The 27828-nt window shown below is 39.9% G+C and overlaps 1 protein-coding gene and 1 non-coding gene across 6 annotated transcripts; one reads left to right on the forward strand and one right to left on the reverse strand.

Moving 5' to 3' along the window:
- Positions 1-18: 18 nt before the first annotated feature.
- On the forward strand, positions 19-27452 carry CEP97 (centrosomal protein 97). Of its 5 annotated transcripts, none has more exons than XM_026112280.2 (11): positions 19-136; positions 10541-10683; positions 12828-12986; positions 13424-13525; positions 14080-14193; positions 15042-15208; positions 16529-16693; positions 18368-18501; positions 19022-19781; positions 20484-20559; positions 21295-27452. In XM_026112280.2, the coding sequence occupies exons 1-11, from the start codon at positions 100-102 to the stop codon at positions 22009-22011; spliced, it is 2574 nt and encodes an 857-aa protein (XP_025968065.1). In that variant the 5' UTR covers positions 19-99; the 3' UTR covers positions 22012-27452. The 5 variants fall into 5 exon arrangements, with proteins under 5 accessions (XP_025968065.1, XP_064377499.1, XP_025968063.1 ...); XM_064521429.1 differs by lacking the exon at positions 19-136 and adding an exon at positions 7056-7639; XM_026112278.2 differs by lacking the exon at positions 19-136 and adding an exon at positions 7538-7872.
- On the reverse strand, positions 6169-7295 carry LOC112990501 (uncharacterized). The gene is made up of 2 exons (XR_010391899.1): positions 7261-7295; positions 6169-6280 (listed from the first exon to the last, which is right to left on the reverse strand). It is a non-coding gene; the product is annotated as an uncharacterized LOC112990501 (transcript).
- Positions 27453-27828: the final 376 nt, after the last annotated feature.

Here is a 27828-nt window from a genome sequence, read left to right on the forward strand (position 1 = left end):
TCCGCCGCGCCCCACTCCCCGCGCCTCGGGTCACGCCGGGCTCTCCCCGCGCCGGGCACGGGGAAGGTGCTGGGCACGCTGCTCTCTCCGGCCAGGCGGATGGGGAGGAGGATCAGCCGTCGCCCCCAGGGCAGAGGTAGGTGCGGGCGCCGCCAAGGAGCGTCTCCACGAGCGACGGGGCCCGCCGAGGCCGGTCACATGCGGCGCGCCCGGGGGAGAGGTGCCCCGGCGCTTCCCGGGGTGGGGGGTCTAGGGGGCTGCGGAGGTGCCTGCCGGGGCAGGGAGAGCATGCGCTGCCAAGAGCAGGAGGATCCCGGCCTCCAGAGTCCCCGCCGCTCCCTCGCCCCGGCGCGGGGGCGGCGGAGACCGCGGCCCGCAGGCGGCGGGTCCGGCGGGAGCCAGGCCCGGGGGGGAACTGGAGTTTCGCAGCCAGCGGCGGCGGGAGGGAGGAAGAAGCTCGGGCAGCAGCAGCAACGGAAAGACAAAATGGCTGCTGCACAAGAGGAAATGAGGTCAGAATCCCGCGCGCATGGGAGGGGAGGGGGAAGGGCGTGGGCAGCGGGAGCCGCGTGTGCGCGGGGAAGGGAGTGGCGTCAGCCATCTTGGAACCGGGCAAAGGAAAGGCCGGGCGGAAGGCCGGGCGGCGGCCATCTTAGAGGCGGGCAAAGCCTGTGAGGGACGGGGGCGGGGGGCGGCCCTGGTGCCGGGAGAAAGGGAGGCTTCTCTGTACGTGCGTCTGTAAAAGTAACTCTAAAACGAGCCTCCTTCCTTTAGAAACAGGCTCAGGAGGTATAGAGGTGGAGGTAAGAACCAGGAAAAAATTTGAAATAGAATTTTATGTTGTAATATCAATGTACATATCAGGAGAAGTGAAATTGGTGAGTGTATTTGTACCAGCGTGATCCAGGCGTGGTGGCACAGCAACGGTTGCATCTTGAGCTCAAGAGGGATTGTTAATGCATTAAGATTCCAAGTGTGCATTTTCTTTTTTTGTTATAAAAGGGGGGGAAAAAAAACTTTTTGAATAATGATTTCTGTTTTTCCCTTATCTGTCTTCTCACTTGATTAAATTTTACATCTTTAATACAAATGCAAAACTTACCGCTGTACAATGAAACAAGAGAAAGCCAGCAGCGTTGTGAGCTACAGGGATTGGTTTGAGCGTAGTCAACAGTGATCTTTCTCCTCTATTTAGCACTTGGGAGACTGCATCTGAACTACTATGTCCAGTTTTCCCTCCCTGCCCCAGAACCAAGAAGGATATTGACATCTTCGATAGAGCAAACCCAGCAGAGTGCCATAAAGATGGTCAAGAGGGGGTGCACGTTATCAAGGGTCATGAGCACATGTCAAGGGTCAAAGCTGGGTTTGTTCAGCTTTAAAAAGAGAAGGCTTTATGGGGATCTTGTTGCTGTCCAGACTCTTCGCAGAGAAGCACAGTGATGGGTCAAGAGGCAATGGACACAAGTTGGAACACAGGAAATTCCAGTTAGCCGTAAGGATTTTTTTTTTAACCATGATGGTCAAATACTGGAACAGATTGCCCAGAGAGACTGTGAAATCTCTGTCCTTGTTCAAGACTTGACTGGACATGGACATGAGCAACATCATCCAGTTAGAGCTGCTTAGAGCTGGGGTTTGGACTGGATGACCTCTGGAGGTCCTTTTCACCTTGAGTTATTCTGTGAGTCTATGAAAAATTATTCCATTTTTAATGACATATTTAATAGAGAATCAGTTAAATTGCATTGGGCAACCACAAGGACTTTAATTTATGAATTTGTTAAATTCATTGTAGTAGGGTAAATCTATGTTCAAGCTGAAAAACGCAGTGAATTATACCAAGTTAACACCCTGCTCTGAACAGTCTGCCTTACTCTTTTAGCAGTGCGGCCTGTGAAAGTAGTAATCTGATGGGCTGTTAGATTTTTCAGTCAGTCTCACTACCTTGGTCAGAACTCATCAATAAACAGCAGGGAAAAGTTATCTTAGAGCACTCTGCATCTGCAGTAAAACCAGACAGCTAAAGCCTGTGAACTTAAAAGCACATAGACTTACTGATCACTCATATTTGACAATCAGTTGCTAAATATTATGCTAATAGAATTTCAAACATTGTTTGTAAAAGCTTATCTTCACTTTTTAGCTGAGGAAACTTGTGTGCAACAATTAAAAGCACACAAACATGCACGCAATGTACCAGCTGCTCAATACCAATAAATGAAAGACTGAAACAATCAGTATTTTAAGTGTTCCTCCTAGATCAGTTGTTTTATCAGCATAGATAACTTTCAACAGGATATTTAGCCTTTATAGTTTTAGATGATTAAGAGTTCCTCTTCCCTATACCACAAAGCCATTTTCCTTCCCCTCTTTACCCCCCTTGAGTTCCTGGTTCCTTCACAACAAAGCAAGCATCTGGAGCTCTTCAAAGCAGTTGTAAGATGGCAGATGTGTTAAAAGCCAAACCAGTCATCCCATTTTACTTCTCAAAAGCTGCAAAAGCTGAACTCAGTGTAGTGGAAGCCCTGAAGAGGGTATTTGCCATGTGAAATACCATTTTGGATTGTGAGAGCTTAAGAGGTGGCATCAATAAATGAAGAACCTGATCCATAAAACAGAGAAGTCAATTTCCTCCTATTCTGCCAGTGAGTCAAAGGGCATTGCTTTGCCAAGACTGTTGCTGCCTGTTGAAACTAAGGGAAAGTTTGAGCACACTGCTTATGTAGTAAAAACTAAATTAGAAAGAAATGTACTTTACCTAAGAATTTAACAAATGGCTGTTCCCTCCCAGATCAGGGAGGTTTTCAAAGGAACCCATCTCTGCATTCTGGAAATTAAATATGAGCCTAAACAGGCTTGAAGTAAGTGCATGCTGTCAGCTCCATATGAAGGTCACTCATGCTATTATCGGTGCTGTAGTAAGTGCTGCTAATTAGACCATATATCCAGAAAAAATGGCCCTATGGGGCTGAACAGCTCACTTAGCTTAGTAAATGCCTAGGGAAAAAGTGCAAGACAGGACCTTTATAGCTATCTTCTTCCTGATTAAGGCTTCCAGCAATCAATGGTTTCGTTATCTGCTGACCCAGCAGTTACATCTTAATCTTTGTGCACAAGTCATCTGACCCATGAAACCATCCATTCCTTTTCTGAACCCATTTCAACTTTTTGCCTCTGCAACACCTTGCAGGCATGCATTCCATAATACGAGTGCATTGACGTTTTTCTAAGTCACTTATAAACACAGAATGCTGCTTCATGCACCTTTCAGATCAAGAGTTCCAAGAGGCAAACTAAATAATGACTTACGGAAATCCTAAAACAATCTGCTGCATTCCAATGAACAGTCACAGGTTTAAGCAGTCAAGCTTCTGGTTCAGAAATTGTCACCTAAGTTTAGTACATTCCTGACTAGACAGTATGCTTAACAGTTCTTCACATCTCCAGAAGGAGTAATATTAATCAACAATAATTATCAGGGCCTTAGAAACCTCTTTTTATGCCACTGGACATAGATCTAGAGTTAAGTTGGTACTCATGCTGTTTTATCCTTCGGGCAAGAACTGTTCCTCAAACCTCAGCTGGATCTTCCCTGCCACCTGGGTCACTGCAGCCATTTAAAGACTTATGAAATGTCTTCTGGTACAGCGGATCCTCTGAGGAACCCCATGTTTTATGGCAAGAAGCTGTTTTCTTTTTCAGTCTGTGAAAGCAGACATGGTTACTTCTTAGATTAACTCTCTTCAGTACTGCACACACAGCTGAACAGAACATGGCACAAGTTATGAAAGTTAGTCAGGTATTTATTCAGCACAGCTAACAGTTTGGCAAATTAGCGCTTTCCACCAACACGGGGAGCAGAAACCTTCACTGGTTTCACAATCTTCTGCTTAGGTGCTGCCTTTGTGGGAGCCTGCAAAGAAACATTAAAATATGAGTAAAGGGAAGCAATTTACTGGCCTTCCTAAAAGTGTCTCTACTTTACTCTTAAGATTCCTGACAGAAGTTAGGTGATGTAATATTAAGGTATTCATATCGTATCAGAATCATGTTAGCAGATTGTTACCACACTTATCACTGTAAACCTGCAACACCTACGAGGCAAGTAACATACTAAGTTAGAAGTAATAATAAAGTATATGCTAGCTCTCATCAATGTATCATTATGAAGTTCTTAGTTAGATGGAGATGTCCCATCTGCTTAGACAAGCTTTTAGCTATCAACTCTCTCTCAAATGGCCTCTAGTAAGACAGTGGTTTTATAGTAATGCTTATTCTCTTAAAAAAAAAAAAAAAAGTTCGTTCTAGTCGGCTGTTCATGCATGTTTAACTTTAGTACAAAAATTTTCAACATGCTTCCAGATCAAAATGGATACAAAAAAATGCTTCTTCCAAAAGCAAATGAGAATTTCCAACTAAGTGCTGCAACAGGTGGTTGTTGTTACAACATGGCATATTCCAAACAAACACTTTAGGATTTCTATTCAACTACTGAATTTTACCTTTGCAGTAGAAACAGCTGTTTTCTTAGTTGCCTGTTTAGCCTTCTTGGCTTCTTTTGCAGCCCTGTTAATTCAGATCAAAAAAGAGTATGTTATTCATGCCTGCATTCATTTTTTTTTTCTCTCTTAACCATGAAAGCCCCAGAACATCACGTAAGGAGTGCATCATTTCAGGTTTATCCTCTGCATTCCGTACCTCTGGAAAGACTGCTACAGAGACAACAGAACTAGGTGTGACCAAAGTAGCATTTCCACCAAGGGAGAGGGCAAGAAGAGACCCCTCTGCTGATACCATTTGTTAAGATCATCCTCAAATATGCTGATCTAAAGAAAACCACCCACCAAAAGCTTTTAAAACATGGGGCTCATCCAGAGTTTAAAGCTCCTCCAGAAAAAGCAATTATAATCTTTGAAATGCTTGGCATGGCTCCAGTTACCCAATTTCTTACCTGATAGCTTGCTCCCTCTGTGCTTTTCGTACTTCAGGCTTCTGATTTCTTTTAGCCATAATCTCAGCTAAAGATGCACCAGTAATGGCCCTTTGAAACTTAACAGCACGGCGCGTGCGCTTCTTCTGTATTTCTTCCTAAAATGGCAGAAGATGAAGACAGGCAACTAGTATCACAAGACATAACCATAAAGACAAATACAGGAACAAGTCATCATTAAAACTGAAGCCACTATAAAACTATACCGAAGTAGGATATTATACCTCACTTTGGAGGTAACTAATTCACTTATTTCCCAAAGCAGACTACTAGCTACCAATGACAAATGCATCCTTGTTAAATGCACCTTTGTTAAAAACAAACAAACAAAACGCACTTTAGGAAGAAATGCCAAAGTTCAGCCTTCTGTAACCCCTAGAAAAAGGGGAAAAGGGAAGAAGGGAAGAGAAAAAGCCAGATTTGATGGAATCTTCCAAAGGGAATACAAGACTTCCTACCTGTTTTAAGTGGTATCATGGTGCTGGGGAGTAGTATAAACTATCAAGCATCAACTTTCTTTCTCTAACTGGTAGAAACTTTGACTTACATACAAGCCTCTCCAGATGTGTTTTTGTTAAGCAAATTCAAATAAGAGCACTGAAAATACCTCATGCTACAGCCTATGATAAATTTATCTTTTGCATAATGACAGATACACAGGAAAGATCTCCAACTAAGTTATAGTCCAGAGTTTTCGGGAAGGTATGTGAGTATTTCCCCTCCCCTTTACTTCCCAGATCATCTGCTTGCAAGTATGATCTACCAGATAATCAGTGCTCTATGCTACCACCACTCTGGAAGTCTACAAGTCTAAGCGATGAAGAACTCCACAGGTTAAACAGCATTACTCATCTTGTGTAGATTTTTTTTTTCTTAGTCATATGCTATTAATACAAGTGTTCAAAGCTACTAAACCTACTGTGGTTCTGAATGGGCCCTCAAAAAACTGATATGATACAGATGCAGTGCTTTTGCTGAACTGGTTACCTTCCAAAGATAAAGCAACATATAAACTCATATAAAGGCACCCATATTGGCAGCATTATTGACGAGTGTTCATTCTGGTTATATGGGTCACGCTTCTGCTAACTTTGAAGTTACCTCTATTCCAATCAGACCAGTGACCACATTTTTCAGTAGGAAACTTCAGAGCAGTGTTGGTTGCTGTATACTTACTGACTGTCCTTTCTTGTGTTTACGCCTATACAGAACAGTCCAATTGATTTGACGGGGATTTCTCTTGGAAAGGAATGCAGATTCACATTTTGCATTCAAGAACTGAAAAACCTGTGAAAGAAAGTATTTTATGTAAACTTTGTTTTTATGAAAGGCTTTTGTAAAGTTTACGTTAACATATCAAGTAACTGTTTAACTCATTGCTTTTCATCATTTTATTTCTTTGTAGAACACAGCACTCTTCCCAAACAACTCTGTACTTTAAAACATGACTTCAAAACTTTAGTATATGAAATTTTATCTTATCAATTAAAATGATCTCTTAGAAGGCATTCCAATAAATCAGGAATAAAGAATTCCTTTTAATGGAATGCGTGGAAATATTAAGCTGCTTCATTTTGTTCTGAAAAGAAAAATTGCCACATCAGGTATTATTTATTCATAGCGCAATGAAACAAATTTAAGAATAACACCAAGCAGACCAATTTATTATTAGCTATGCAATCCAACTTAAAGTTTAAGCAAGTTCCCAGGACAGCACCTGAAGATTGTTAGTCCATTTACTTAGCCCTCAGTTTGCAGGATATTCTCTGCATTAAGATGACTCTATTAGATACTGAAACATCAAATCCTCTTTTCACAGCTATCGATATCATATCTGTTCATGACGGTGCTAACTGCACAGGAGCCAGGAAGGGCTCACCTCATGTTTTATCCCAAGGACCCACATCCAGCAAACTACAGATAATTCGTTGGTTTGCTTCGACAACTGTAAGGACTAGATGCGCTGTCTCCACACAGCATTTTCTACCGAGCTGGGAGGCGCCAGGCCCGATGCTTTCGGACACCCTGCCCACATCGCAGCCTAAAACCTGCGTCAAAACCCCAGGCTGGAGCAGACGCGCAGTCCCCCGGCGGGCCGACTCTCAGGGCAGCCGCGACACCCGCACCCCGAGGGACGCGGAGCGACACCACTGTCGCTCAAGGCAGAAGCTCGAGCCGGCGCTGCCTCGGCGCCGCCAGAGGCCCGGTGGGCACTAGACACCGGCCCCAGGCGCGAGGCCTTCACCCCCCTCCCCACCCCCCCTCACCTTGCCGTCGGTGCGGGCATAGCGGCGCCCATGGCCCGGGTAGATCTTGTACCCGCTGAAGCTGCACAGCTCGACCCTACGTGGGACAAAAGAGTTAGCAGAGACCGCGGCTCAGCCCGGGGGAAAGGCGCGGCCCTCCGGGCCCCTCCCCCGCGGCCGATGGCGGCGGATGGAGGGACGACGGCGGCGGGGAGCCGCCATAGCGCTTACTTCATGATGGCAGCAGCTCCGACACGGGCGGCGGCTGGGGAGAAGAGGAAGAGAGGATCATGGGAAAACGCCTTCTGGAGGCCGCGCGCTGCATGCCGGGAGGCTTCCGCCGTGCGGGGCGTCACGGGGCTGCCTCTTTCCCGCGGGGAGGGGCAGCCCTCTGGGAACGGTCGGTTGTCGCTCCTTTTTTTTGTATTATTCGCTTAAAATTATCCTGGACGCTGCTGGGCGGCCCTGCATGCCGGGTCGTTTATCCTAAAAAGAAATAATTTCCTAGCCGCGGGTCAAGGCAGCCAGTCGGCGTCCCGCGCTCGGTTGCCTGGCGTCGTTGGCAAGCGGGAAGTATGGCGACGACAGGAGCAGCAGCGGCGAGGAGCGAGGCACTCTCGCTAGTCGCGGGGGGTAAGGGAGGCGCTGGGGGCAGCGCGTTTGCCGGGGCCGGCCAGCCGCATCGCAGCTGGCGCGGGGAAGGCCGGGCGATGCGCGGAGGGGCTTCGTTTAGGTGGCCGTTGTGCACCGTTAAGCGCCCGGGGCGCGTAGCGCACCCTGGGAGTTGTAGTGCGGGGGGAAGCCGGTGTCTCGTGCCGGGGCGCGGGGGGGACGCGGGGTGCGAACTACAAGTCCCGAGGGCCCCCGCGGCGCTCGGAGCGCGGGGGCTGAGCTGGCTGGCGCGTCCCCTCGGCGTCCCCCGTCGCTGGCCGGAGGCGGTGAGCGCGGCGAGGGGCGAGGCAGCCAGGTGTTGGCACGCCTTCCTGGCGCCAGGGCAGCCCTCGCTGGGGAGGGAGCTCGCCGGCACCTGTGTGGGAGCAGCCAGGAGCTGGAGGAGGGCATCATCTCTCGCGGACCCCTTTCCCCTGCAGGGGAGGGCGGAGAGGTCTTGGGAGGCGGCCCCTGCTCTCAGCGCGCCCTTCTCCGTTTCCTGCCGCCCTTTCCGAAAGGGCGATGGGTAGTAACAACGCGGGGCTTGCTGTGAGGGCTGCGAGGCTCAGTGAGTAAGCAAAGGTGGAAGCGTAAGTTGTGAGCTTTCTGAGCTGGGGCCCTCGTTGCATCTATTTACGTACCTATCTGCTGAAGCGGTAATAAGCAATTTTGGGTTTTTTTTTTCCTGGATATAAAGAACCCCTTGGAAAATGGGCTTATGTAGAAATTCTCTCTTCAATTAAAGAGACCCAGTGTTTGCAGAGGTGGCTGTTTAAATAAGAAACATGCAGTACTCTTTCCCTGAATGGGCAGACAAAGAGCGTGACTGCTTCTGATACTGCTCGCTAGGCCTTGCTGCCCTTCAGAGCTCTGTGGGTTGTTGTGAATTTGAGAAGCAGTGAAATGTAATAGGTCATCAGAGATACTTTTTTAAAAAAAGTATATACTGTAGTTGACAATTTGGTACACCAAAAATGCATTTCTCCATCCTTAGCATAAATAAACTCTGAACACATGCAAACTGTAAGAATCTTCATATATAGTACCCGTGTTGGGTACAAGAACACTATTCTAAAATGTGCTGCTGAAAAAAGCTGGTAGGACTCTACTGAGCAGATAGTAAGGGACAAGCGAGCGCTAGAATGGGTTACAGGGGTGGTATGCAAAATACATAGCAGAGGGTAAACATATGGAAATGATTATTTGCAGATGCCATTATCACATGTACCCAGTGGTTCAAGTTCCCTACAGATGGCAACTCCTTTAACTCTCTATATTAACAGTTTTTGCCTGGAACGTTTTACTTGTCTGTTCCACTAATTAAACAACACGCTAGCCTATTTATAATTTGTTCCCACCCAAACATTGCCTGTGCTGTAGCACGGCTATATGAATGGATTCTTTGTTCTGACTTCTCACTAGATATGTTGCTGGAGTATGTAGCATTTAGCCTACCAGTGGAATTTGGAGACATGAGCACCAGAATCCTGAGGCTAGATGCACTGAAGGATTTGGACATTGAAGTCCTGGAGTGGAATCATTGGCTCTGAATTAGACACATTCTCTGCCCAATAAAATAGTTACATACATCAGACTGGGATTTGTAGCAGCCAAACTGCTAAAAGGAGGCATGCCTTAAAATAGCTGATAGAAATTTTTTAAGAGAGGGTGTTGAACCTTAAGTTCGTTTCTTCTGTTGAATTCAAGCATCTGAATTGTGATAACAGAGAGGTGTCAGTCTTGGTCTGAAACCTTCTATTTGAATTCTCCTAGATGGCGCTGTCAAAAGTGGAGCAAGGTAATTTTTTTTTCTCTGAGACAGAGAAAAAGGAGAAGAGGAAACTGTAGGCTTTTATTCAGAATGATATTCTTTATCTTTCATGATATGGAAGGCTGATGTTCAGGTTTTTCTTCAGGCTGAAGGCTGTTACATGGATATTTCACATTTCCAAGTTAAGTGCTCTAATCTTGAAATATTTAGCAGGGCGTTTAATGGAACTCTCTAGGAAGGTGAAATTTGTAGGTGTGCATGCTCATCAGGTTTCCCATGTTCTGATTGACCAAAGGGTGGATGCTACTAGCTCCTTTTCCAGACCTCCTCCTTTTCTCTCTCTCTTTTCTTTTTTTCTTTTCCTTTTTTTTTTTTTTTGTAACAGGTGTGGTTGCTATTGTGCATGGAGTGTGATCTTACAGATGTGTACTAAGCATGTTCTGAGTTTGCCTGTAAGCAGGAATTTAGATAGAGAGTGCCTACACTCAGGTAGAGGTCAAACTGCTCAAAACCTGAAACCTTTGAGGAATTAAAAAGATCTAGGTGCCTGTGAAGCTTTAAATTTAGGTGCTTAAATTTCACTACTTTTCCCACTGCAGAGACTCTGTCTGTTATTGATGTGCCCAGGTGATGCTGGCTGGGTTTCTTTAGTGGAACAGGGACTGGGATCCACATCTTCCAGTCCCTCCGTTATTTTAATATATTTGGTCTGAAATAATGAATTTGCTTCAGTTTTACTGATACAACTGAACTTTCTTTTCTACATAAATTATCTGTATACATTCTGAAACAAATCTGTTTATCTTGCTTTGCATTTTCAGTACATGTTCTTATACATCTCAAGTGCTGAGGGTTTTTTTTTCTTTCTTTCCTTTTAAGGCTTGGTAGTTAACTGGTCGGGTCAAGGATTGCAAAAACTGGGTCCAACCTTACCCTGTGATGCTGATACTCACGCTCTGATTCTGGACAAAAACCAGATAATTAAATTGGAACACCTGGAAAAATGCAGGAACCTGATGCAGGTCAGTGTTACTTGCCTTGAATTTGCTATGAAATAATGGAACTGTGATGCTAATTAAAATGTTTCTGCTTTAAGGCTGCATTTTGTAATTGAAATTAGCTAGCAGTTAGTCGTCTTAGAAAAACAAATGATGATAACAATGGTATAAGTTTTTTCCCTAGTTACCTAGGTAACTAAAAGTACACTCAATAAATCCTTATGGGGGGGGGTGAGAAGAGGAACACTTAAAGCCACTGACAACCCTAATTTAGACACTTGTTTGCTTTTGAGTACTTGATTTTTATGATGTTAGACATAACTTAATTTCATCTTTCTTTGTATAAGTCTAAATATGCAGACATGGATACACACTCTTCCCTTTTGGGTTTCTGAATCTTCACAGAGGAGGAGGATTAGTAGCTGTAATTTGGAGAAAGACAAATTGCAAGTGTTTCATAAGTGTCACTCTAGAAAGAGAGCTTCCACCTGCAGTGCTGCATCTTCTCACCAGGATGTGGCTTCCTCCTGTGTTTTGCATGCTTTGCAAATTAATCCTCTTCAATTTCCTCTTTTTTTCCCCATGTAATTTGATTTTGTTGTACTGTGTTTCCAAAAAAGTTTTTTGTTGTCTGTTTATATAAAAAAATAAATAAATACCAGCAGTTGTGAAAGCTTTCCTCATACCACTTTTAGATTATTCATAAAATCTTAGATTTAGGATAGGTCTAGGCAACGTAAGTGCATGATCAAGTAAGTGATTTGCTGTACATACATATCTGTATCTCTCTCTGTGTATATGTGTGTGTGTGTATAAGCATAAAGACTTAAAAATACACACTTACTAGAATGTACCTCTTGATAACTCTTGGAATGTGGTGCATGTTAATTTTAATTGACACAGAGTGGTGGAAGGAAGCCATGTGGAGTAGGATGAAATAGAAATAGCAAATACAAAAATGTGAAATGGGAGGGTTCTATGTTTTCTTGTAAACCTGTCAAATCATATGAGCCCTGATGTTGCTAGTGCTTATACTTAATTATAGTACTAGCAACAGTCCATTTAAATTCATGAGACTGTTAATGGTAGTGATGTTAAGCATATACATGATGCTCATAAAAATCAGAGTATAGTCCCTCAGAGACAAAGCTGTATAAATCCAAATAGTTATCACTGAAAGTGTCTGCAGATAGACATGAAGAAGTCACCTAAATAGTTTCTAGAGACAAGCTAAAGTGAGGTGGGAGAAGTGAGTTTTGTTGCGATTTCCACCTAGCCCCCCTGCCTCTCCCCCCCAGGCAACCTGGTCATTTTGTTAAAGTAGGAGCTTGTTAAGTTTTAGTTTATGCTGTCATTTTCCATCGGAACAGTAATTCTGAGGTTCTGTATTCTGCATTTGAAATATACTGACAATTTTATTAGACTTGCTTGGAACTGCAAATGCACAGTAAATTCAGTAGCATGAATTTGAAATTGTTCTTAAATAACATTAAATAAATGGAAAGGTTAAACCTTGCATAGTTGAAACACAGGTTTGATTTAAAAAAGCAGTTATAATCGTATTATTTTGTTGAGTAGTGTTTACATGTTTAACGTCTAGAAGTATATTTCTATTGTAGATTTCCCCTTGTGAGTTCTTGATTGATAGTGCAAATGTTTGCTAAGTCACGACTTTCAGGTTTATCCTTAACTAGTTTGTGTTTTACAATTCTATTAGCACTTAGCAGAAAATGAGTTCTAGTAACTGGTCTTCTGAGATTTAGGTAAAACGTATTTTGTCTTCTGCCATGTTGACAGTAAATATGACTTCACACCACAAATGGCACAACAATTTGTGAAATGGCTTGGCAATTCTGATTAAAAAAACCTTATTTTAATATGAAACAATCCCTCATTAATTTTCTTCCTTTTGTCAGATATTGGTAGGAGAAGGATTTCTCTAAGTTTGCAGTGTGAATTGTGAAGACAGCTTTCTTTGATCAGTAACTCATTTCCTTGCTCTTGCCATTTCTTGTGCTTGAGTTATTATTTGCTTGAAAATGGAAAATACAGATTGAAATAATTTCACTTGGAGTGAATTTTTAGCCACTAAAAATAAAAGCTGGACCATTTGGTCTGTAGAGCTTAATGGCTGAAACTGTTTCTTTTGTTTGTGTGTCAATCTGCAGCTGTCTGTAGCCAACAATCGTTTGGTACGAATGATGGGTGTAGCAAAACTGACTAAGCTCCGGGTACTAAATTTGCCTCATAACAGTATTGGGTATGTGGAAGGGCTGAAGGATCTGGTGCACCTGGAATGGCTGAACTTGGCAGGAAATAACCTGAAGGTAAAGTATTTAGTTTTTATACATTTTCCAGAGTCTATTGTAGTGGAAATTTGGAAAACGCTGGGAAGAACGTTTTTACAAGGTTTTATTCTGTTCCACTTCAAAGAAATCTGAGTTTTTGTTTCTGCTTTTAATGGGAACAAAAGTTAAAGCTTTGTGTCCAGTAGTATATGAAATTGAGGAGGACAAATTTTGGACAACAGTTATGTAGGGGGAAAATATAATGAGAATTGGAAAATCGTCTCAAAATAGGAAAGGAATCATCTCTTTAAAAGCAAACTATGTAGAAACGTGGTTAAATTCATTAGTTTTTCGTGTTACTTATCCGGTATTTTTAGCTTCCAGAATGATTTCTAATTGTTGATATCTGTTTCTGTTTAATAACTAAACAAGAGTTACTGTAATTAACTCTCCTTTTTTTTTTTTTTTTTAAATAGGCCATCGAACAAATCAATTCCTGTCTATCCCTTCAGCATCTTGATTTGTCAGACAATAACATATCTCAGTTAGGAGATCTCTCCAAGCTTATCTCTCTAAAGGTAGATGCTATTTTATATCTGTTTTTGTGGCATTCTTTGCAAAAAGAAATTTGCTTGGAAAATCATTGCCTGGTAAAGCATTTGTTATTCAAACACTAGCTCTTACAGCATTTTTAGTTAATCACCATAACTTCTGCATGGAAGAATGTAAGAATTCTTTTCTGTGTTTTCAATATGTAGAAACTGAGAAAGTGATTCTTATGTGATTGCTATGATTTTGATCAATATAGATTGTGAGATCTTATTCATAGCTCCCAGTTGTCCTGATCCATGACTTGGGACAAGAGAAAACATATAATGATAACTCTTTCACTGTGTACTCCATATAGAAAAAATATTTCCAAATATATGTTTTGTAATGGTGAATGGACTTTAATTCTGCATGTTATGATGATAAAGTTTTGCTTTAAAATGTAAAAATCAATTTTTTCTCACTGGAATAAGTTAAAAAAAAAAAAAGACATTGTGGTGACACCATGATTCTTCTGTTTGGTGTGTATTCTGCCCATTAATCAAACAAACATACATTTCATCACCACATTTTTATTTTATAGACTCTATTGCTACATGGAAATATTATAACCTCACTTCGTACTGCCCCTGTTTGCCTACCTCAGAATCTGACAGTTTTTTCTTTGGCAGAAAATGAAATCAGAGACTTAAATGAGGTAAGGCATAGAAGATATGTTACGTTGTCTTTAGGTAGACTGAAAGGAGATAGTTGGATAATTCGTTTAAGGTAAAAGTATCAAGGGTGTAAGTAAAATGCGCTTTCTTCTTTGAAATAACTCATGCTTGTCCTTAAAATAAACCTGTCTTTATTATTATGATTATTGTTATTCAGGGATGTCAGAAGTATACCCTGAAAACTAAATTCATAGAATACTTCTCATGATTGCCTAGAGACTGAAAACTGAGCTGATTAGCAGCTGCAGGGGCTGTCTGCAGATTATCTGCTTAGAACGGAGGTTTAAAATGCACTTGTTGCAGCTGAACTTTTGGGGCTCAGGTCTTATCTTATTTCTTTATCAAGCACCACAGAGGAGAAACAAATATTCTGGCTGTGGTTTTGGGAGGTGGTGGTGGTGGTGTTTTAAATAAGTAGTAGCCAAAATTGTCAGACTTTCATGTTTGAAGAACGTCATATTTTTATGATAGATTTTTTTCCTTTAAAATAGGGCAGTGTTTCTCAGCTTTTTGGTATGCTTTTGTTTTGTCAACATCTCCATACCTGCTGTAGTGAACTGTTACATGTCAAGCCAACACCTACATTTTAAGAGAAGCTAGTACTTTCCAAGGGCTATAGTAGTTATAGAAGAATTAAGAGGAAAATGGACAGCAGTTGATAGACACTCCTTTGAAAATGTTCATGTTTAACAAGGAAATGTGATTTTTAGTGTATTTGTAATTATATTATTTTGTGTGAGATGTTTAGCCATAACCAGCAGAAATGTGGCACGTTCTGTAAGCATTCAATTGTTCTCTTCAGTTAACACAGATACTTTATTTTCTGCAGGTTTCTTTCCTGGCTTCTCTTCCTCAACTGGAACAGTTGTCGATTATGAACAATCCTTGTGTGATGGCCACACCTTCTATCCCTGGCTTTGACTATAGGCCATTTATTGTCAGCTGGTGTCTGAACCTTAAAGTTCTTGATGGATATGTGATTTCTCAGAAGGAAAGGTAACATCGTGTTTTTAAATGCTTAAAAGTATTGAATGGAGTTTGGCTAAGTTGAAGTTCCATTTTTATATAATAAAAAATGGAGAAGTGCCAATGATATGAAATAGTATTTGTCATGCTAATGCCTGAATGAGATACGGTGCATTTAACATTGCTTTTGTGAGATTTTTCATCTGTTACACTGGGATTAGTTTGTGAAACCACATGTTTATTTAAGCAGAAATATAAAGTTAAAGGATATTTTATTGCTGGACTCAAAGTAACACTTTAACAAATTGGTACCAAATTATCAGCAGTCTGTTATCCCTTCCAAGCTTACGACCTCTTTGACTTTGCAGATTGAGGAAAATCGGCAGATATGAAAAGTACTGTCTTGGGGAAAGTTCAGACATGCTCTTTTATAAAGTATCTGACTTGCATGCTTCTTTTTAGATCTGAAGTATCTTTTATTAGTTAAATTTCATTTGGCTTACATCACTTTTTACTATATCACTGTGTCACTGCAGTATATGCATGACAGTACAGATGTCGTCTTAAAATTTTTGACATCAAAACAGTCCAACTGCGTTAACTTTTCCAGAAAATATCCTCATTATCCAGCATAAACACATTCTAGTCCAACACATGAACAGAGTCCAAGACGTACTGCCCTGTTTTCCCAATTAATAGAAGTTAAATTTAAAGACTTAACTTTTTGGTTAAAGACAAACCATTCCTGTTTCTATTTCACCATCTAACAAGGTTCCCAACCGCCTGCCTGAAGAATTCTACAAAAAAAATTTATGACCAATGTTCTCTGATTAATTCAATAAGAAGATATAAAAATAGCTATCTTTCTGGGGGTTTCTGTATTAGGTCACATTTTGAACACTTAGGCTATGGATAGATTATATTAAATGTTCCCAGACTGAAGAACATTTCACTTAGAATCAGGTTTTAATTATTGAGTACTCTCAATATAAGATTTGCTCTCTGTGGCTATTCTGCGTGTATGTATGAACTTTTTCATTTCTGTGAACGTTTTTGCTGATACATCCATTCACACAAATGTGTGTTCAGTGCTCAAAGATGACACATGTAGATAAAGCAGGGACTGCTCAGTGTTTCTCAGGTCTTTTCTTGTTTTAATCCTCTTTATGTGAAGAATCCTTTACTCACTGCTGGTAACGAAAATCTCAGACCCTCTTGGTACTGCTCATGTTCCAAGTTTAGGTTAGATTTGTAGGTTAGCTCATAGGTGCCAACGAGAAGAAAAGTAATCAAAGAAAAGTCACGATTTTTATGACAGGCATTAATGATGATCATTTTTCCCCTTGCCAGTCTGAAGGCAGAATGGCTCTACAGTCAAGGTAAAGGAAGATCATATCGACCTGGACAGCATGTTCAGTTAGTCCAGTACTTGGCTACTGTTTGTCCTCTTATATCTACATACGGTCTTCAGACTGAAGAGGATGCCAAACTGGAAAAAATATTGAGTAAGCAAAGGTGAGAACTTTTTGTTTCTCCACTGTTAGAAAGCTTACTTGGGAATGTAATTATGTCTCATTTTGTGTTGGATAAAATAGCATTTCCTGTTAAGTATGTAAAGCAACAGCGAGGGTTGGAGATGGGAAGAAGAATGGGGTCACCAGATGTATCCTAGTGGAGACTGAGAAGCAAGACAGCAGCAAAAGGTATTTTGCTGCTTGCTGGGCCGTCTAGAGGCAAATTCATTATTTTTCAGTCTGTGCTCTGTAAGACATTGGAAAGGAATTTGTGGGAGGGCTGTGATTAAAATAAAAAACATAACATACTGAGATTTATACCACATGAAAAAAGTGAGGAAAACTTGAAAAAAATAGCCTGGATTAACTTCTGTTCTTACTGTAAATTAAGACCATTGTGGTATGCTGCATGAAGAGCCACTTTTTTGTTGTTAGTGTGTTCTTTTGTTTGTTTTAAGATTGTCCTTTGAGGGACACTGTTCCTGATAATGCACTTGGCAGGCTCTATACGAGCACCAAAGGTCTGGCTTCTGTCAGCAGTGGCCACTATGGAGCCTACTGGTTCTGGCAGCAGTAGCTGTTTGGCTAAGGTCTGCTCAAGTGAATTAGGAGAGTTATAGTAACTGGGATTAAAAAACAGGTACTTAAGCATGCAGGCACGTCTATTCTCCAGGAGCACTATTGACAACCTTTCCTGCAGAAAGATCAGAGCAGGAGACTCAACTCAAGAGGGCAGGCTGGGTAGGCGGCATATTTGGGTAGAAAGCTGGGCAACAGAAGTGTTGGGGTTAGGGGCAGAGTGGCATCTCCTGTCCAAGAAGACTGGCCTTGGGAGTGTCTAGAAGAAGGGGAAGTTGCTGCATGCATTGTCAGTGTGGGTGCATATCTGGGGGGAAGTTACAGAAAGTGTTGGGATGATTTGAAGGAGAAAGCTGGAAATTCCATGGTGTGATTATGTTCTTACTGTACTAAGTGCTCTGACATTCACATCATGTTCCTGGGAAGAATTCAGAAAGTTGGCTTGCAAGATACGACTTTTTAAAAAATTGCCGTTTTTAAGGCAGTTGGGCTTTCTGACAGCTACCTCATGATTTTTCAACTTAGTTGGGTTGAAACAGCATCTGTCTTTTGTCAGATTATAGAGGATGATCGTATGCTTGCAGTAATATTCTGTTTGTCAATTATTATTAGGATTTTGTCCCCCTAGTAACAAAGACACCTTTTCCTTGATTCAGTTATTTTCAAATATTAGAAGACTCTCCCTCCATTACTCAAACCCCTCTATACATAAAAGCATAGCATATCCTGCAGCACACACTTAAAATATCTGCATACCTTGCTTGTGCATACAGCTACTTTAGGGTTATCAGTCTGTAGTCAGAACTGCATGCTGGATTTTTTTTTTCTTTTCTGATGCATGTACTTGTAAGAAGGAGAAAGGAGCAGGGAGAAGGGGAACAGGAACAACCTAAAATGCCTGAAAACTGTGGCAAGAAGCCAGGTTCCACAAGTCCCTACTTTGTGAGTGGTCCTGTTAGTGTGTCATAGGTGTGGGGTTTTTAGCCTCTTAGAATGCTTTGATCAAATGTTTTCCTCTCAAGTAGTATCTCTCAGATGCCTTCTGTGCCAAAAAAGTTTAAAAGAAATATAAAATCTGTTTGAACTCTGTACTTAGGCTCCACCAAAGGCAGCTGATGCATCAAAGCCAAAACGAAGGACCATCTACATCTTCCACTCCCAGCAAAGCACTGCCAGTTACTTATGAACACGGCAGTCCAGCCCAACAACCACAGATAGTTCTTGAAAGTGGTAAGATGCAGATATTCACCTGTTTTCTAACCTGTGGAAGTATACTAAATATTTTTTGAACATAGTTAACTTTGTGGAGAGAATTTCAAAACAATGCACTGTTGTTTGTTAATTTGGGGAGATTTTGAACTGAAGGAATACTTTATTTTCTAACAATATATTCTGCACTTATTCATATCTTGAAATATAACAAGATTATTCACTAGGTGATAAACGAAAGCCAGTAAGCTAAAAAGTTGCTACTTTGACTGTTACATCTGATTAAAGTGTAATTTCTCTGGGGAAGGCAATTTGTGCAGTTTACTGTACCTTGTATTTGTAAGGTTTTTGGATATTACTGTGATAAGTAATTATCCCTATTGTTACGTTGTAATAACTATAATTATTAGCACTTAAAATCTTACTACTTAGTAGGAACCTGGGTGCATATTTAAAACAAAGTATGAATCTGTATGGATTAAAATAGGATAAGTTACTGAAATACCGTGTGATTTTTGAATGTGGCTTTCTGTTTGTCTAGAACCTGTCATCCAGAAGAATTCTTGGGTTGGACCAAGTGCAAATGATGATCATTCCTATGCAGTAAAGAACACTTTTCCTCTTGAAAGAAGTTGTTGCAAGGAGCTATACCTTGAAGATATACAGACTGATGAGGACAAACTAAACAGCAGCCTTCTATCTTCAGAGTCTACTTTTATGCCAGTTGCTTCAGGATTGTCTCCAGTGTCTCCTACTACAGACCTGAGGCTACATGGAATCAGTTTGGACCTGGAAGAAGATGGTGATACAGTGATTGAATCTGTGAAAGATGTTAATAGGGAGGAACAAGCTAACAAGCAACAAGAAGCTGCTTGGCTTACACGAGAGCACTCCAACAAAGCAGCGGAAAGTGTGGAAACTCATGAGACTATTAAAGAGAGTAAGCTGTTGCCGTCTTCTGATCCAATAACAGCTAACCCGACTGCTAATACTAGCAACAGTTCAGCATCTTCTGAAGATCACATTCTGCGTTGCCACCCCAGCACATCACTAGGTGTTGAGTCAATAGTTACAACTCTTTGTCCTGACCCTGTGGCAGGAGAAAATTCTGATTTGTTAGCTGCTGTTAATCGAGGTGCAGATGAACTACAACAAATGACTAAAGCAGCTACAAAGCTTCAAGCCTGCTGGAGAGGATTCTACACGAGGAACTACCATCCGCGAGCCAAGGAAGTGCGGTACGAAATTCGACTAAGCAGAATGCAGGAGCACATCCTTTGCTTAACTGAAGAAATACAAAAGTAAGTTGAGATCTTGCTGTGCAGTTCCAAATCTGAATGAATGTAACTAGTGTTTCAGAATAGGTATAAACTGGTCTTGATATAACTGCACTCAGTAGCTCCTACTACCAGGAATATAAAACTGTGATTACAGTGGAGGATCACTTCCTATAAGATAGGCATGGATATGCACATAACTTCTTGTCTTCTCAGAGTGCCCTCTATGAATGGGTTGAGTTAGAAGAAATATTTCTGTCCTAGGACCAGGATGTTTCAGTGTGTAATCAAAATAGCAATTGTAAAATGTGGCTTCTAAATTTATTTATTTCTTTGACTTGTCTTCTGGAAATTAGAGAGCCTCTAAATTATATTTCAGTTTTGAGAGTCATTCCACTGTGACTGATGAGAGGGATTCTCTCTGCTTTGCATGATAAAATTTTAAAACGTGATTCTGTTCTAAGTTCTGCTTTTTGATCAAATGTATCCGTATTTGGAGATCATTATCAAAGTTTCTCAATTTATAAGAAAAAAATTGAGGATTTAGTTAATACTGGTTGTTTATGACAAAACAAATTGCAATAGTGGCTGAATGTTTGGCTCTGCACTATATTTCAAGAGAGCTGTTATGTGAGCAGGTATTTTTTTTTTTATGTAGACTTGTTGATCTGATTACCTAAGTGTTGCTTGCTTAAGCTGCATATCTTTGAATGTGTGTTCTTGTAGACTAAGAAAAGAAAGAGAAGAAGATAAGATTCAAAGGCTTGTGCAGGAGGAGGCAGTCAGATTTCTTTGGAACCAGGTAAATGGCTTTAGTCCTCTTATTTTTATACTTACAAATGAATTCAGAATACATTATTTCATACTGCAGATGATAATATGGTTTGTCCTTTCAGTGATGACCTGGGTAGCTTATTAGGATGTAACTGCCATACTGTTTGCTTTACTAGTATTCTGGGGGAAAAGAGCATTTAGAAGCGTTAACACAATAAACTATTTGTGTTGCTAAATGTTAAAATATAGCTTAGAATGAGAAGGACAAAATGCAAAGAAAGCTAAATAAGCTTAGTAGAAGTGTGAGGAATAATGTGACTGCTAGATGCCCAGGGTGAATGAAACAAAGTGCCAAGCTATATTGCCTGTGGACAACTCGATTCTAACGTGGAAAAATGATTAATATATGTTTTAATAAGCTGTTCTTCCAAAACCCCAGGCATATTGCTTTCTTAAACATGGATTATTCCATAAACATGCTGCATCTTTTCTTTTTTTAGAGCAGATTCCTTTTCTCTTCAGGTATTTGAATTGGGAGACTTGTGTGCTCTGTCATTTTTGGGCACTTAAATTGTTTTAAAACTCATTACTTAACAGTGGGAAGAGTATATTCTCCTTTCTTTAGGGTATTATGAACATTTTGTTAGTTCACTTAATCTTAAATTTTATACTAGAGCTTTGTGGCTGATTACAAGAAGTTCTTTGGAAATCAAAGTACTTTTCCTATTGTGTTTCATAATGATAGCTTCTCTATCCTTTACAGGTTAAATCCCTTCAACAATGGCAGATTTCAGTGACCCAAAATTTAGGTACTGCTTGGCAACCTGTGGTCCCTTCAGCCAATGCTTTTTGTCCCTCTGAACCATCTATTCAGTCGTCCACACTTCAGCAAGAAACCTCACCAGATGTTAGTTCTGCTTGGTTAATTCCAGCTAGTGATCCTCCTCAGGAAAAATCCTTACTTCAGTTCCCAGATTCTGGCTTTCATTCGTCCGTGGATAATCAGACTCATGCCAGTGACTTGTGTAGCTCTGAAAAGAGTTTTACAGAAGGAGCTGAAAGCTCTCTTTCTATGGAAACAGTCAAACAGTGTGGCAATTCTGTTTCAGAGTGTCCTTCCGATGCAGAGGATGGCCAGGGGGAACATGGGAAAAGTAAAGAGAGCTCTAATAGCGAACAGGACAACAGTCTTCTACAACAATATTTGAAATCTGTTCAGCAGCTGGAAGAGGCTGATGACGGGACAAAATGTGATGATGGAACAGAGGATAGTGACCCACAGATTGCTATTTCAGCAGAAAACCAAGATTTGTCATCTGATGCTGTCTCTGTAGATGTCCCTGAAGGCACATCTTCCCCTGCACGAGGCGAAATCAGTCAGACACCAGAAAGCTGCAAACTGAATTCGGGAATGGTAGAAGGGAAGCAAACAGACTGTGATTCTTCGTTTCAGATGCTGCATGTTGGCATAGCTGTATAGTAAACTCAGTTCCATGAAGGACAAGGGATTCCATTTCATTTTACTTTCTTTTTCTTTTCCCCATTTATACAAAACTTGCATTTTTCATGTGTGCTGTTTTGGATTTTAGACTTCTGTTACCAATTTATGTTTTAATTAGCATTTTACTAATCTTGCTGAAGACTGACACTAACTATGGTAACCTCAAATCAGCAAAGTTCTTAGTGGTGGTCATGGTGCGCTTTATTTTTGCATATCTAAATGATATATTAATAACTGGGTTCCATGAAATAAATTCTGAAGATTGTGGGGATATTTGTGACTGTGTTAGTAAATCTTTGATTTTTTTTTTCTAAAAAGCAGATGAGTTCTTACTCTGCAAAAAGAAGGAAACAATATGTAACTGAGCCAATATAGACAGTCTGTGCATGTATGGATATAACCTGAGGAGAAAGATGAAAGCAGTTGCCTTTTAGACTTTTTGTTGACTTTAACAAGAGCAATTTTATCAGTGTTTCAAAGATGGGTTTCCTCAAGGCAGTGTTCCAAATCAGTGACTTTTTTTTGTCCTTTAGCTGAAGTTGCTGGCAAGGAATTAGGTTATTTACAGAGGCACTGAAACAGGGACTTAAGGGAGTCAAACCCTAAGGAACTTTAAACAAATTTTGGCCTTTGTTTCCCCTGGGGTTTAAATTTCCTGTTCTTTCTCAGGTAAGACTCAAAATGGAACCAGTAGCAGGCTTTATTAAATAAGAGTTTCAAAAGGACATGTGAGCTGGGAACATAGTTTTCAAGACCGCACTGCTGGGTTACAGTAGCAGACTTAGTGACATGTATTTGGCCTCCAGGAGGATGCCACTGTCATCTTGGGACTGGGATCTGCATGGCTTCTAAGACATCAGTGTGTTTGACGGATCACAACTCCTTCTATCTTCAGGTATAAACATTAAAAGGAAATGTCATGAGTTAAAACTATTCCTTGCCATCTCTGTTGGTTTTTTGTTTGTTTTTCTTTTTCTCCATATGTTCACTGTTTGACATTCTGATTAGATGTAGATTAAAAAGCTGTGTCTCTTGTCTGTTGGTGAACGTGCTAAGTCAACCAGGCTATGCTTTCCACTTAAACTCTAGGCAAGTAATAGGGTTTGTATTTTGCTTAGCCATTGCTATATTCTTTTTATTAAAAATGATCAGTTATCTTAGTATACCACAAAAGTGGCAAGGGAAATCTGTTCTGCCATGTGATTGGTAATGGACATAAAAATTAACTGACCCACAGAAGTCATGACCTCAAGTTTGCTAATACTGCATTTTGCAATGTGAAAGACCAGTGCCTCAACAGCTTGCTTGTATTAATTCCTCTGAGGTCAACAGTGTCAATCATAGGAATGCAGGTATGAAGGATCATATCCTAACTCTCTGAATCCACAGATTTTAACTTTTGGTGCTACTGCTTCATTGAAATCAACTCGTGCTTTTTTAAAGCAACTCTTCTGACCATGTTACCATATAAAATTGTTTAATTTTTGTAAATGCCTTGGTTACCTGTCTGTTTTAGGTTCGGAGCTGAAATTCACCCCTACTCAAAAGTCTGGCATGAGGCCATTGTAATGAGTCCTCAGAAATAGCCTTCTTTGAGAACATAAGTGGACTTTGGATTGGACTTTCACCAGCGATCTGGCCAGTGGTGAAGTTCACTCTGAAAGAATATAGCTTACCTTTGTAGATACAGTAGCCATCCTCGCTTTTTCTGAAAGTTCAAGGAGATTAACTTCTCAGGAGAGTTGTTAAAGCAGTCAAGCTGGCATTTGACTGTGGTTAGCACAGATGAGAGCATTTAAAAAAAAATTGAAGTGGTAGATTTTTAATGCGCTGTCTTTCCAACCCAGCCTAGTTTACAGTGTATTTGTGGTGTAACAGTATTCTTAATTAGATTTTAGGGCATGATTGTGCAGTGCTCTGTAGATACCCAAATAAGCTTGGGTATTGGAAGTGGTACGGTTGCATTAAGGTATCACACCATATAATTAGCTGTTCAGAGAAGTGTGTAGGCTTCATGGATGTGCCCTTGTCCTCTGAAGGAGATCGAAGTTCTCAACTTTCATTTAAATTACTCTTGGAACACACTCTTGGAGATCTCTGCAATTTACAGGATTTGGCTCTTTGACTGTCAGTCTGTTATAATAATCTCATGTGATGCTTTAAAGAGCCTTTCTTTGGTTTATTGAGAGAGAAATTATTTCTGTCTGTGAGACAGTTGTTGGATCAGACTCTGGAGGCAGTGGTTGGGTACAAGGAACAATGAGTTCTCTCTCTAGTGGCAGAGTGCTGGATTAGCATGTGTAAGACCAGGAGAAATTAGACTGCTATCTGGATAAAAATATCACTTACTGAAGACACTGAGGCACTACAAATATTTTGTTATTTTACATTAGTGCCTCTTTTGCTGCAAAATTAGATAGAGGAGAAATAATTTCAATTTTGGAGGTGTCAAAGGGTGATAATTTGAAAGTAATTTTTCATGGAAGCCCGCAAAGTTTCTTGACATTTTCTCTGTTCATAGGGCTTACAAACACAAATGCATGAAGATTGACTTTAAATAATGCCTGGATCAGCTGTTGGCTTTTCTAACTTGTAATGTAGTATATCCAAAATTGATTTTGTGAAGATACAGAAGAAAGTGTGCCAACATATACTCAGCTTTATCTTACCACTTTTTGGGAAGCTTTGAAATATGAAAGTTAATTTTCTGATATTGTGAAATGTATCTTGCATGTGTAGAAGATCAGTTGCCTAAATATAGCATATAGAAATCATATAGAAATGTAAAGTTTTTGATTGGTTTTTACAGGGTTAAAAGTAATTAGTTTGTACATACACAAAATATTTTTGTCTCAACCATTAAAAATATATGCAGGGAAAGAGATAAGGTATACATTCAAAAACCATGGAATTAAATTTGATGTGTACTTAAAATATGGCTTCTTTCAGTCCACATGGAGCTCTCAAAGAATCACTTTACAGAAGTATCATAGTTTAATTTGTGGTTTAATGTTTATTCTTGTTTGTCTGAATAAGACTTTTCTTTAGGTAATATTTTTCCTTGGTTATTTATACATAACTCCTTTTGGAGTTGATGGAAATTTCATAAAGGAATCAGAAGGCCTAACATATGAAAATCTATGTTTGTAATTTTCCTGTTATAGAATGTCTTCAGTACTTCCCTTTTGCAAAGCTTTATATTCAACAGAAGAACGTGCTTACTGTTAATGGTTATTTGTCAGGCAATGTTGTCAGCTCTGCCACTAGTACGGTTTAAATGCTTTCTTATTTGCTTCAGTAAAATTAGCCAAATTTACATCAATAGCTCAGATTATCTAAACTGGTAAGCCAGCACAACTGTGTCCAGAGTGAAGTAGTTGGCATATGTACAGCTTTGTGAGCTAGTCTGGCAGAAATGACTCCTTGACCTGTTCTGAAGGTGGGGACAAAGGGGAAGAGAGAGGTGGATTTATGGGTTTTTTGTTGTTGTTGTTGTTTGGGGGTTTTTAGGTTTAGTCTTTATTGATGATGATATCAACTCTGCTATTTCTTTTTTTTTTTTTCCTCACAATTGTGTTATGGTTTACAGATGTCTTGCTCTTCCATGTAATCAAGCATGCAGATTTTCTACTGTATGTAATAATTGATGGACACCATTGAGATAATAGTTTGAAAAAAAAAGACTATCATGAAAGAAAACCTGTCAGCATTTTATATTTCCAAGTTGTTGGGTTTTTTAGGGTGGTAGGAGGATAATGAGTCCTCCATATGTTAGATAACTTCTTCCTTTCAGAAGAAAAAAACCACAAGAAAATGCCTCATTAATGAAAATAGGTAAATTTATTTTTCTGCCTTCTTCTGTGAAATGTGTTTAATGGTCACAACTCTCTGTTCTTCATACCTAAAACTGTCATTTAAATGACTGGGAGATTTAGCTGCTCAATGAATGCAACAATCCTAACATATTACCGTGGTGACTATGCTGTGTGGTGCTATTTTATGAACAAAGTAAGCATGTGTTGCATGGATGGGAATTATGAAAGGTATAGAACATTGGCCTAAGTCTGCTTTTGTTTCCTTAAAGGAAGCAAAGCCCTAGTTAAGTGCTTATGAACTGACTATCTAAATTGAGATTTTATCATATTTACATCTTCAAAAGTGTTCTTACTATCACAGAGCAAGAAGGCATTAAGACTGCAAATTTGATTTTGTTACTTCTAAAATCAAATAGCTTTCAGCAAATATTTGTGAAAGTCCTTGCTAAACTAAATTGTGGAAGTCTAATAGTTTTATTTACAGTTAAGTTCCTTAAATAAACAACCCTAAACCCTACCGCATGCATGCAACAGCTTAAATAATGCACTTAGGAACCAGTCTGTCTATATATAAAAAATCAGTTTGTGTGGTTTTTTTATATTGTTATTTCCTGGATAATGTTGTATGTCATTGAGCTTGCAAGTTGTTCCTGATTTTTATGAATTTGTATATATTGTCTGAAGAACTCCAAGTTTTATTTCTAATTGTAGCAGGTTGTTTGAGGAGCTAAAATGGAAGATACATTACTCCGAGATGACTTAGGTATATTTTACCGGACTTGAAGTTACAGTGTGTCTCACACAGATGACACATTTTCCTGAGAGGATAGAATTGTAGCATGTAGTGGAGACTCACTGAATGACAATAAAATGTAAATTGGTCAGTTTTCCTGCTTTTAACTAGTGGAAAAGAGACTCTCTTTCTTGTTACATTAACTTTCCTTTTTTTTTCTTTTTTCCCCCTGAGGACTGTGCCACCCAAATAAATGAACATCAAGTTCTGTTGAAATCTGTCAAAAAGTCTTCTTTTGTAGTTACAGGTTATTTTCCCAGTGTGGCTTTCCAGGACAAGTTATTGCAAAAAAAAAAAAGCACTTGTTTTCTAGGTGCCTGCCTTGATAGTCAGGACTTTTTGTGTCTATTTTTAAATGCTTTGTTCTGATAATAGAAAAGCACAGGAGCCTTTACTTGGAAAACCATGAAACAGTATTTATCAGGAAAGGTGCTTTACCTCTTGGAAAGTGCCATGTCAGGTTTTATTGTATAAACTAAGAGCTCTTGATAAGAAACTTCTTTTACAGCTTCATTGCATTTATAAATACATGGACCAAATTCACTCGTAGTGTAATTCTACTGAACTAAATTTTGTTGAATCTTTCACAGTAGTATTCTACCTCTAAACTAGAATCGGAAAAAAGAACAATTAGGCCTTGATTTGTCTTTCTACTTCTGTTTTCTTTGAAGAATGGTGGGTGGTTAAATTGGTACAGTTCGTATATTTTCTATGATTGTTTACACTTCTGAATTTGTTTCTTAAATATTTTGTTTGTACCTCTGAGTTTTGAATTTTAAATAAATTATTTGTACATTTATTGAAAATGTTAATTTGTACTTGATCCTGACTCTTAGCTAATAATCATTGTCTTACAATTGGAAGGCTCTTTTGGAGACATGCAGTTTATAAATAAAAAAACAGTGACAAAAGGTAAGGATTAACATTCTGGACTTGGTACAGCTGAGGCACCTGATGGCCTGTTTTTTCTGTGCTGGAGACAGGTAAGGGTAGGATACTCTAAATTTATGCACCAACTTATTAGTAGATTCCCCTGGAATTGGGATTCTTGACTCATAGCCCTTTGTTTCAGGCACTGGCCTTCTCTTTCATGTTGTTACTTCCCTATCATGTTTAAAATGCAAGATGTGGCAGTATTCCATACAGAACTTTGTAGAAAGAGAATTAAGGCTATGGGATTATCAGGAG

Source organism: Dromaius novaehollandiae, chromosome 1 (genome assembly GCF_036370855.1).
Source record: "Dromaius novaehollandiae isolate bDroNov1 chromosome 1, bDroNov1.hap1, whole genome shotgun sequence".
NCBI classification, from domain to species: domain Eukaryota; kingdom Metazoa; phylum Chordata; class Aves; order Casuariiformes; family Dromaiidae; genus Dromaius; species Dromaius novaehollandiae.

Coding starts and splice junctions, on each gene's coding strand:
- CEP97 (XM_064521429.1), top strand. CDS start 7,291: ATGGCCCGGGTAGATCTTGTACCCGCTGAAGCTGCACAGCTCGACCCT. Junction 19,782..20,483: donor TTAACTGAAGAAATACAAAA/GTAAGTTGAGAT, acceptor GTGTTCTTGTAG/ACTAAGAAAAGAAAGAGAAG. Junction 20,560..21,294: donor TCAGATTTCTTTGGAACCAG/GTAAATGGCTTT, acceptor TATCCTTTACAG/GTTAAATCCCTTCAACAATG.